The sequence below is a fragment of the Haliotis rubra genome, unplaced genomic scaffold (assembly GCF_003918875.1).
Source record: "Haliotis rubra isolate DU_JTF1 unplaced genomic scaffold, ASM391887v1 Scf812, whole genome shotgun sequence".
Classification (NCBI taxonomy): domain Eukaryota; kingdom Metazoa; phylum Mollusca; class Gastropoda; order Lepetellida; family Haliotidae; genus Haliotis; species Haliotis rubra.
The window spans coordinates 23095-36796 of record NW_025767538.1 but is presented as its reverse complement, the minus strand read 5'-3'; the positions used below and the strand labels follow the sequence as shown (position 1 = coordinate 36796).

General features: G+C 45.0%; 1 protein-coding gene across 1 annotated transcript in view; it reads right to left on the bottom strand.

Moving 5' to 3' along the window:
- The window catches only part of LOC124261849 (protein NO VEIN-like), a 78930-nt gene that overhangs the window by 50858 nt on the left and 14370 nt on the right, over nucleotides 1-13702 (bottom strand). Inside the window, 6 exon segments of the mRNA XM_046696222.1 lie at nucleotides 8971-9124; nucleotides 9308-9769; nucleotides 9883-10078; nucleotides 12692-12934; nucleotides 13235-13337; nucleotides 13524-13534. Of these exon segments, the coding sequence (XP_046552178.1) occupies nucleotides 8971-9124; nucleotides 9308-9769; nucleotides 9883-10078; nucleotides 12692-12934; nucleotides 13235-13337; nucleotides 13524-13534 (1169 nt within the window).

Sequence of the window (13702 nt, the reverse complement as noted above, 5' to 3'; positions counted from 1 at the left end):
CTTCATCACAGATCACAGATCACACATGCTGAACACTTCATCACAGATCACACATGCCGAACACTTCATCACAGATCACACACATGCTGAACACTTCATCACAGATCACACATGCTGAACACTTCATCACAGATCACACACATGCTGAACACTTCATCACAGATCACACACATGCTGAACACTTCATCACAGATCACACACATGCTGAACACTTCATCACAGATCACACACATGCTGAACACTTCATCACAGATCACAAATGCTGAACACTTCATCACAGATCACACATGCTGAACACTTCATCACAGATCACACACATGCTGAACACTTCATTCACACATGAACACAGATCACACATATGCTGAACACTTCATCACAGATCACACATGCTGAACACTTCATCACAGATCACACATGCTGAACACTTCATCACAGATCACACACATGCTGAACACTTCATCACAGATCACACACATGCTGAACACTTCATCACAGATCACACATGCTGAACACTTCATCACAGATCACACACATGCTGAACACTTCATCACAGATCACACATGCACACTTGATCACCAGACCACTCAATGCTGAACACTTCATCACAGACCACACATGCTGAACACTTCATCACAGATCACACATGCCGAACACTTCATCACAGATCACACATGCCGAACACTTCATCACAGATCACACATGCTGAACACTTCATCATCACAGATCACACATGCCATTTTAACACTTCATCACAGATCACACAGGCTGAACACTTCATCACAGATCACACACATGCTGAACACTTCATCACAGATCACACACATGCTGAACACTTCATCACAGATCACACACATGCTGAACACTTCATCACAGATCACACATATGCTGAACACTTCAATACAGATCATACTTGTGCTGAACACTTCATCAAAGAGCACACATGCTGAACACTTCATCACAGATCACACATGCTGAACACTTCATCACAGATCACACATGCTGAACACTTCATCACAGATCACACATGCCGTAACACTTCATCACAGATCACACATGCCGAACACTTCATCACAGATCACACATGCTGAACACTTCATCACAGATCACACATGCCGAACACTTCATCACAGATCACATGCTGAACACTTCATCACAGATCACACACATGCCGAACACTTCATCACAGATCACACACATGCTGAACACTTCATCACAGATCACACATGCTGAACACTTCATCACAGATCACACATATGCTGAACACTTCAATACAGATCATACTTGTGCTGAACACTTCATCAAAGAGCACACATGCTGAACACTTCATCACAGATCACACATGCTGAACACTTCATCACAGATCACACTTGCTGAACACTTCATCACAGATCACACACATGCCGAACACTTCATCATCACAGATAATCACATGCCACACATGCTGAACACTTCATCACAGATCACACATGCTGAACACTTCATCACAGATCACACATGCTGAACATCACCGAACATTTAACACTTCATCACAGATCACACAGGCTGAACACTTCATCACAGATCACACATGCTGAACACTTCATCACAGATCACACACATGCTGAACACTTCATCACAGATCACATATGCTGAACACTTCATCACAGATCACACATGCTGAACACTTCATCACAGATCACACACATGCCGAACACTTCATCACAGCTCACACATGCTGAACACTTCCTCGCAGATCACACATGCTGAACACTTCATCACAGATCACTCACATGCTGAACACTTCATCACAGATCACACATGCTGAACACTTCATCACAGATCACACACATGCTGAACACTTCATCACAGATCACACATGCTGAACACTTCATCACAGACCACTAATGCTGAACACTTCATCACAGATCACACATGCTGAACACTTCATCACAGATCACACATGCTGAACACTTCATCACAGATCACACATGCTGAACACTTCATCACAGATCACACATGCTGAACACTTCATCACAGATCACACATGCTGAACACTTCATCACAGATCACACACATGCTGAACACTTCATCACAGATCACACATATGCCGAACACTTCATCACAGATCACACACATGATGAACACTTCATCACAGATCACACACATGCTGAACACTTCATCACAGATCACACATGCTGAACACTTCATCACAGATCACACATGCTGAACACTTCATCACAGATCACACATGCTGAACACTTCATCACAGATCACACATGCTGAACACTTCATCACAGATCACACACATGCTGAACACTTCATCACAGATCACACACATGCTGAACACTTCATCACAGATCACACACATGCTGAACACTTCATCACAGATCACACATATGCTGAACACTTCAATACAGATCATACTTGTGCTGAACACTTCATCAAAGAGCACACATGCTGAACACTTCATCACAGATCACACATGCTGAACACTTCATCACAGATCACACATGCCGAACACTTCATCACAGATCACACATGCTGAACACTTCATCACAGATCACACATGCTGAACACTTCATCACAGATCACACATGCTGAACACTTCATCACAGATCACACATGCCGAACACTTCATCACAGATCACACACATGCTGAACACTTCATCACAGATCACACATGCTGAACACTTCATCACAGATCACACATGCTGAACACTTCATCACAGATCACACACATGCTGAACACTTCATCACAGACCACTAATGCTGAACACTTCATCACAGATCACACATGCTGAACACTTCATCACAGATCACACACATGCTGAACACTTCATCACAGATCACACATGCTGAACACTTCATCACAGATCACACATATGCTGAACACTTCAATACAGATCATACTTGTGCTGAACACTTCATCAAAGAGCACACATGCTGAACACTTCATCACAGATCACACATGCTGAACACTTCATCACAGATCACACATGCTGAACACTTCATCACAGATCACACACATGCCGAACACTTCATCACAGATCACACATGCCGAACACTTCATCACAGATCACACATGCTGAACACTTCATCACAGATCACACACATGCCGAACACTTCATCACAGATCACACATGCTGAACACTTCATCACAGATCACACACATGCTGAACACTTCATCACAGATCACACACATGCTGAACACTTCATCACAGATCACACATGCTGAACACTTCATCACAGATCACACATATGCTGAACACTTCAATACAGATCATACTTGTGCTGAACACTTCATCAAAGAGCACACATGCTGAACACTTCATCACAGATCACACATGCTGAACACTTCATCACAGATCACACATGCTGAACACTTCATCACAGATCACACACATGCCGAACACTTCATCACAGATAACACATGCCGAACACTTCATCACAGATCACACATGCTGAACACTTCATCACAGATCACACACATGCCGAACACTTCATCACAGATCACACAGGCTGAACACTTCATCACAGATCACACACATGCTGAACACTTCATCACAGATCACACACATGCTGAACACTTCATCACAGATCACATATGCTGAACATACTTCATCACAGATCACACATGCTGAACACTTCATCACAGATCACACATGCTGAACACTTTCATCACAGATCACACATGCTGAACACTTCATCACAGATCACACATGCTGAACACTTCATCACAGATCACTCACATGCTGAACACTTCATCACAGATCACACATGCTGAACACTTCATCACAGATCACACATGCTGAACACTTCATCACAGATCACACATGCTGAACACTTCATCACAGACCACTAATGCTGAACACTTCATCACAGATCACACATGCTGAACACTTCATCACAGATCACACATGCTGAACACTTCATCACAGATCACACATGCTGAACACTTCATCACAGATCACACACATGCTGAACACTTCATCACAGATCACACATGCTGAACACTTCATCACAGATCACACACATGCTGAACACTTCATCACAGATCACACATATGCCGAACACTTCATCACAGATCACACACATGATGAACACTTCATCACAGATCACACATGCTGAACACTTCATCACAGATCACACATGCTGAACACTTCATCACAGATCACACACATGCCGAACACTTCATCACAGATAACACATGCCGAACACTTCATCACAGATCACACATGCTGAACACTTCATCACAGATCACACATGCCGAACACTTCATCATCCAGATCACAGGCTGAACACTTCATCACAGATCACACATGCTGAACACTTCATCACAGATCACACACATGCTGAACACTTCATCACAGATCACACATGCTGAACACTTCATCACAGATCACACATGCTGAACACTTCATCACAGATCACACATGAACACTTCATCACAGCTCACATGCTGAACACTTCATCGCAGATCACACATGCTGAACACTTCATCACAGATCACTCACATGCTGAACACTTCATCACAGATCACACATGCTGAACACTTCATCACAGATCACACACATGCTGAACACTTCATCACAGATCACACATGCTGAACACTTCATCACAGATCACATGCTGAACACTTCATCACAGATCACACATGCTGAACACTTCATCACAGATCACACACATGCTGAACACTTCATCACAGATCACACATGCTGAACACTTCATCACAGATCCGCACATGCTGAACACTTCATCACAGATCACACACATGCTGAACACTTCATCACAGATCACATGCTGAACACTTCATCACAGATCACACATATGCTGAACACTTCATCACAGATCACACATGCTGAACACTTCATCACAGATCACACATGCTGAACACTTCATCACAGATCACTATATGCTGAACACTTCATCACAGATCACACATGCTGAACACTTCATCACAGATCACACATGCTGAACACTTCATCACAGATCACACACATGCTGAACACTTCATCACAGATCACACATGCTGAACACTTCATCACAGATCACACATGCTGAACACTTCATCACAGATCACACATGCTGAACACTTCATCACAGATCACACATGCTGAACACTTCATCACAGACCACACATGCTGAACACTTCATCACAGATCACACATGCTGAACACTTCATCACAGATCACATGCTGAACACTTCATCACAGATCACACATGCTGAACACTTCATCACAGATCACACATGCTGAACACTTCATCACAGATCACACATGCTGAACACTTCATCACAGATCACACACATGCTGAACACTTCATCACAGATCACACATATGCCGAACACTTCATCACAGATCACACACATGATGAACACTTCATCACAGATCACACATGCTGAACACTTCATCACAGATCACACATGCTGAACACTTCATCACAGATCACACATGCTGAACACTTCATCACAGATCACACATGCTGAACACTTCATCACAGATCACACATGCTGAACACTTCATCACAGATCACATGATGAACACTTCATCTGGATCACACACTGAACACTTCATCACAGATCACACATGCTGAACACTTCATCACAGATCACACACATGCCGAACACTTCATCACAGATCACACATGCTGAACACTTCATCACAGATCACACATGCTGAACACTTCATCACAGATCACACACATGCTGAACACTTCATCACAGATCACACATGCTGAACACTTCATCACAGACCACATAATGCTGAACACTTCATCACAGATCACACATGCTGAACACTTCATCACAGATCACACATGCTGAACACTTCATCACAGATCACACACATGCTGAACACTTCATCACAGATCACACATGCTGAACACTTCATCACAGATCACACATGCTGAACACTTCATCACAGATCACACATGCTGAACACTTCATCACAGATCACACACATGCTGAACACTTCATCACAGATCACACACATGCTGAACACTTCATCACAGATCACACATGCTGAACACTTCATCACAGATCACACATATGCTGAACACTTCATCACAGATCACACACATGCTGAACACTTCATCACAGATCCACACATGCTGAACACTTCATCACAGATCACACATGCTGAACACTTCATCACAGATCACACATGCTGAACACTTCATCACAGATCACACACATGCTGAACACTTCATCACAGATCACACATGCTGAACACTTCATCACAGATCACACATGCTGAACACTTCATCACAGATCACACATGCTGAACACTTCATCACAGATCACACATGCTGAACACTTCATCACAGATCACACATGCTGAACACTTCATCACAGATCACACACATGCTGAACACTTCATCACAGATCACACATGCTGAACACTTCATCACAGATCACACATATGCTGAACACTTCATCACAGATCACACTTGTGCTGAACACTTCATCAAAGATCACACATGCTGAACACTTCATCACAGATCACACATGCTGAACACTTCATCACAGATCACACATGCTGAACACTTCATCACAGATCACACACATGCCGAACACTTCATCACAGATAACACATGCCGAACACTTCATCACAGATCACACATGCTGAACACTTCATCACAGATCACACACATGCCGAACACTTCATCACAGATCACACAGGCTGAACACTTCATCACAGATCACACACATGCTGAACACTTCATCACAGATCACACACATGCTGAACACTTCATCACAGATCACATATGCTGAACACTTCATCACAGATCACACATGCTGAACACTTCATCACAGATCACACACATGCCGAACACTTCATCACAGCTCACACATGCTGAACACTTCCTCGCAGATCACACATGCTGAACACTTCATCACAGATCACTCACATGCTGAACACTTCATCACAGATCACACATGCTGAACACTTCATCACAGATCACACACATGCTGAACACTTCATCACAGATCACACATGCTGAACACTTCATCACAGACCACTAATGCTGAACACTTCATCACAGATCACACATATGCTGAACACTTCATCACAGATCACACATGCTGAACACTTCATCACAGATCACACATGCTGAACACTTCATCACAGATCACACATGCTGAACACTTCATCACAGATCACACATGCTGAACACTTCATCACAGATCACACACATGCTGAACACTTCATCACAGATCACACATATGCCGAACACTTCATCACAGATCACACACATGATGAACACTTCATCACAGATCACACATGCTGAACACTTCATCACAGATCACACATGCTGAACACTTCATCACAGATCATGCTGGATCACAGACACACACATGAACACTTCATCACAGATAACACATGCGAACACTTCATCACAGATCACACATGCTGAACACTTCATCACAGATCACACACATGCCGGAACACTTCATCACAGATCCGCACAGGCTGAACACTTCATCACAGATCACACACATGCTGAACACTTCATCACAGATCACACACATGCTGAACACTTCATCACAGATCACATATGCTGAACACTTCATCACAGATCACACATGCTGAACACTTCATCACAGATCACACATGCCGGAACACTTCATCACAGCTCACACATGCTGAACACTTCCTCGCCAGATCACACACATGCTGAACACTTCATCACAGATCACTCACATGCTGAACACTTCATCACAGATCACACATGCTGAACACTTCATCACAGATCACACACATGCTGAACACTTCATCACAGATCACACACATGCTGAACACTTCATCACAGACCACTAATGCTGAACACTTCATCACAGATCACACATGCTGAACACTTCATCACAGATCACACATGCTGAACACTTCATCACAGATCACACATGCTGAACACTTCATCACAGATCACACATGCTGAACACTTCATCACAGATCACACATGCTGAACACTTCATCACAGATCACACACATGCTGAACACTTCATCACAGATCACACATATTGAACACTTCATCACAGATCACACACATGATGAACACTTCATCACAGATCACACATGCTGAACACTTCATCACAGACCACACATGCTGAACACTTCATCACAGATCACACATAATGAACACTTCATCACAGTCCGGTACTTCATCTGGATCCGCACATGCTGAACACTTCATCACAGATCACACATGCTGAACACTTCATCACAGATCACACATGCTGAACACTTCATCACAGATCACACATGCTGAACACTTCATCACAGATCACACACATGCTGAACACTTCATCACAGATCACACACATGCTGAACATCATCACAGACCACTAATGCTGAACACTCATCACAGATCACACATGCTGAACACTTCATCACAGATCACACATGCTGAACACTTCATCACAGATCACACATGCTGAACACTTCATCACATCACACATGCTGATCACAGATCACACATGCTGAACACACTTCATCACAGATCACACACATGCTGAACACTTCATCACAGATCACACATATGCCGAACACTTCATCACAGATCACACACATGATGAACACTTCATCACAGATCACACATGCTGAACACTTCATCACAGACCACTAATGCTGAACACTTCATCACAGATCACACATAATGAACACTTCATCACAGTCCACACATGCTGAACACTTCATCACAGATCACACATGCTGAACACTTCATCACAGATCACACATGCTGAAATCTTCATCACACATCACACATGCTGAACATCACTGATCACACTAGTGCTGAACACTTCATCACACATGCTGAACATCACTGATCACACTAGTGCTGAACACTTCATCACACATCACACATGCTGAACATCACTGATCACACTCGTGCTGAACACTTCAACACACATCACACATGCTGAACATCACTGATCACACTCGTGCTGAACACTTCAACACAGATCACAACTGGGCACCACTGACAACTCACCCTTTATCCTGAGCGTGTTCTTCGTCCACCCAGTGAGGCAGGATGTAGCCAGTGGGTCCGCTCTTCACATCAAACTTAATGTGGAAGCCATTGGAGTGAACATGAGGGCAATCTGTTACCCGGAACACTGATTTGAAGCCAATTCCTTTCTGTCCTGTGGAGAGATTGTCAAATCGTGTGAATACTAATCACAACATGTCTGGTGAATAGGTAGAGCATCTGGTATATACATCAGCAAGTTACAATATTACAGATACTGGTTGTGACTGGTTGTGACTGGTTGTTATGTGGTATCACACATGGAGCACTAAGATCTCCCACTGGGTGCAAGACTCACCGATGTACCCAAACTTGTGTTTTCCCTTGGTGCTCCTGCCCACGTCACAGAGAGCTCGGATATCTTTCTCTCGAAAACCATTCTCATTGTTCTGGACCATCACCCCATCGGAGTCAATTCGAAACTTCACCGAGGGACACTCATCGTTCTCATTGTTCTGGATGTTGTCTGGGTAGGCATTGTCATCTGCGTTCTGCACCAGCTCCAGCACAAAGTGCGTGTCCTTGCTGTACAGATCCCGAGACAGTCGGTCCAAACTCCGCCCTAGACGCTCCTGCTGCACCCTCATCAGCCGCTGTCCATCTTCGTTCAGTTCCACACCGATGCCGAACTCCTCGCGTCGGATTTGCTCAATAATCAGCTGGTATTTGTTCAACTTTGGTTCCTTGTCATTTTCTGCTGTCTGCTCTTCCTCCAGCTTATCCTCTTCTTCTTCCTCATCTGATGAATCTGAGGAGCTTCCTGTTAAACATCAACAGCATGCAAGCAGTGTAAGTATTGACAAGGAATATTTAGTACCTGGATTTACTGCAACATGAACAAATGTTTGACTTAAAGATGTCAGACATACACACCCTTCTTCTTGTCTTCCCTGCCACCATCCATCATGACCGCCTCCTCCCCGAGCTTCACCTCCAGGTCCGTCCTGACCGTGCTCCCCTCCTCTGTGTTCTTCCTGGCAGCTGGCTCCTCCTGGTCGTCATCAGACAAGATGGAGTCCAGGTCGTCTGACTCTTCCTCTGACTCAGACTCTTCCTCTGACTCACTCTCCTAGAAACAGCAGAAAGACGCTGTCTTAACTATCAGCTCCACTATGTCTCACACCACTACCATCCACAGCTCCACTATGTCTCACCACTATCAGCTCCACTATGTCTCTCCACTACCAGCTCCACTATGTCTCACCACTATCAGCTCCACTATGTCTCTCACCACTATCAGCTCCACTATGTCTCACCACTATCAGCTCCACTATGTCTCTCCACTATCAGCTCCACTATGTCTCACCACTCACCTATGTCTCACCACTATCAGCTCCACTATGTCTCACCACTATCAGCTCCACTATGTCTCTCCACCACTCCAGCTCCACTATGTCTCACCACTACTATCAGCTCCACTCATTCCACTATGTCTCACCACATCAGCTCCACTATGTCTCTCACCACTAATCAGCTCCACTATGTCTCACCACAATCAGCTCCACTATGTCTCACCACTATCAGCTCCACTATCTTCCACTGCCACCAGCTCCACTACTCATCTCACCTCACCATCATCCACCATTTCTCCATATGTCTCACCACTATCCAGCTCCACTATGTCTCTCAGTCTCTCCACTATGCTCACTACCAGCTCCACTATGTCTCACCACAATCAGCTCCACTATGTCTCACCACAATCAGCTCCACTCATGTCTCACCACAATCAGCTCCACTATGTCTCATCTCCACACCTGCTCCACAGCTCCACTCATGTCTCACCACAATCAGCTCCACTATGTCTCACCACACTCATCCACAGCTCCACTATGTCTCACCACTCATGTCTCACATCAGCTCCACTATGTCTCACTCACTCCATCAGCTCCCACTATGTCTCACTCACCAATCAGCTCCACTATGTCTCACCACCATCCAGCTCCACTCCCTGTCTCACTATGTCTCCGGCTCCACTCATGTCTCACCACTATCAGCTCCACTATGTCTCACCACTCCATCAGCTCCCACTATGTCTCAGCTCCATGTCCACTATCAGTGTCTCTATGTCTCCACAGTGTCTCAGCTCCACCTCTCACCACAATCAGCTCCACTATGTCTCACCACTACCAGCTCCACTATGTCTCACCACTATCAGCTCCACTATGTCTCACCACTATCAGCTCCACTATGTCTCTCACCACTATCAGCTCCACTATGTCTCACCACTACCAGCTCCACTATGTCTCACCACTATCAGCTCCACTATGTCTCACCACTATCAGCTCCACTATGTCTCACCACAATCAGCTCCACTATGTCTCACCACAATCAGCTCCACTATGTCTCACCACTATCAGCTCCACTATGTCTCACCACTATCAGCTCCACTATGTCTCACCACCACACCAGCTCCACTATGTCTCTCCTCACTATCAGCTCCACTATGTCTCACCACTATCAGCTCCACTATGTCTCACCACTACCAGCTCCACTATGTCTCACCACCAGCTCCACTATGTCTCACCACTATCAGCTCCACTATGTCTCACCACTATCAGCTCCACTATGTCTCTATGTCTCACTATCAGCTCCACTATGTCTCACTATGTCACACCATCAGCTCCACTATGTCTCACCACTATCAGCTCCACTATGTCTCACTACTCACCATCAGCTCCACTATGTCTCTCTCCACTATCAGCTCCACTATGTCTCACCACAATCACCACAATCAGCTCCACTATGTCTCTCCACTATGTCTCACCACTATCAGCTCCACTATGTCTCACCACTATCAGCTCCACTATCACCACTCCACTATGTCTCACCACTATCAGCTCCACTATGTCTCACCACTATCAGCTCCACTATGTCTCTCCACTATCAGCTCCACTATGTCTCACCACTATCAGCTCCACTCATCTATCTCACCATGTATCACCATCAGCTCCACTATGTCTCACCACTATCAGCTCCACTATGTCTCACCACTATCAGCTCCACTATGTCTCACCACTATCAGCTCCACTATGTCTCACCACAATCAGCTCCACTATGTCTCACCACAATCAGCTCCACTATGTCTCACCACAATCAGCTCCACTATGTCTCACCACAATCAGCTCCACTATGTCTCACCACAATCAGCTCCACTATGTCTCACCACTATCAGCTCCACTATGTCTCACTCATCAGCTCCACTATGTCTCTCACCACAATCAGCTCCACTATGTCTCTCACCACAATCAGCTCCACTATGTCTCTCACCACAATCAGCTCCACTATGTTCTCACCATCAGCTCCACTATGTCTCACCACTATCAGCTCCACTATGTCTCACCACAATCAGCTCCACTATGTCTCACCACAATCAGCTCCACTATGTCTCACCACTATCAGCTCCACTATGTCTCACCACTATCAGCTCCACTATGTCTCACCACTATCATCAGCTCCACAATCAGCTCCACTATGTCTCACCACAATCAGCTCCACTATGTCTCACCACTATCAGCTCCACTATGTCTCACCACAATCAGCTCCACTATGTCTCACCACAATCAGCTCCACTATGTCTCACCACTATCAGCTCCACTATGTCTCACCACTATCAGCTCCACTATGTCTCACCACACTATCAGCTCCACTATGTCTCACCACAACCAGCTCCACTATGTCTCACCACAATCAGCTCCTCCCCTTGCTCCCTCAGGTCCTTGATGTCGGCAGCCGAGAAGACTTCCGTGATGGCATCTGGGGGTGGCAGACACTTGTTGGTGAGAGTGACCGTCCACTCCTGGACCCCCAGAAGACATCCCAGCTTCTCCAGCTGCTGGACCCTCCGACTGTCATTGTGACAAGCCGACAATAGAAGTAATTTGGACTTAGTGGTACCGACGACCTGACCCAGCGGTTCCAGGAAGATCTACAAATATCAGACAAATCATAAATGAAAGTAGTGTTTGGAACAGTTATATTGTAATGAGGGTGGTGTTCATTAGAGGCACGACTACTATTATGAACAGATCACAATTAAACAACCACACAAAGGTCACAGTGCACCAACATGTTCTTCATAAGAAGCTGGAGGTACATCTGTCAAGGCCAAGCGTTTGCCAGTTAACATAGGCATGGATAGTCACCCTGGTTGGCAAGGATAGATCACCTGGTATCAGCATCAGCTATTTGTTGAAGATAGATCACCTGTTTGGTGATTAGATCTTACCTGGTTGGCAAGGGCAACAGACAGTCTGAGTGGCAGCTTCACCAGACACTCCATGACAAACATGACTGCCGGGTTGGGACCGATCGAGCCTGTGGGGGTCCACCTGGACATACAGTACATGTTGGTAGAAATCAAAATACATGTAGAGCAGCAGTATGGTCCTGAGAAAGTGCGGACACAAAACATCAGATTCACTCTTCCAAACTATGTATATGGCTAGAGAATCGCGTGCAGTGCATGTAAAACCAAAACTCTTATGATATGACTGATTCTCTGTTACCATGGTTACCTGGTGTCTGACTGGCAGCATGAAGGGAAAACAGGGCTGTCTTCATGTGATTGGCCAAAGAGCAGTGGGAGTGTTCTCAATACCCTTGTTCATCATCACCATGGAAACAAGATGGCCCAAACACCTTGGACATCCTTGCTGGACAGAGCATCTTGGAACTTTTCAGGTGATGTCTGGCT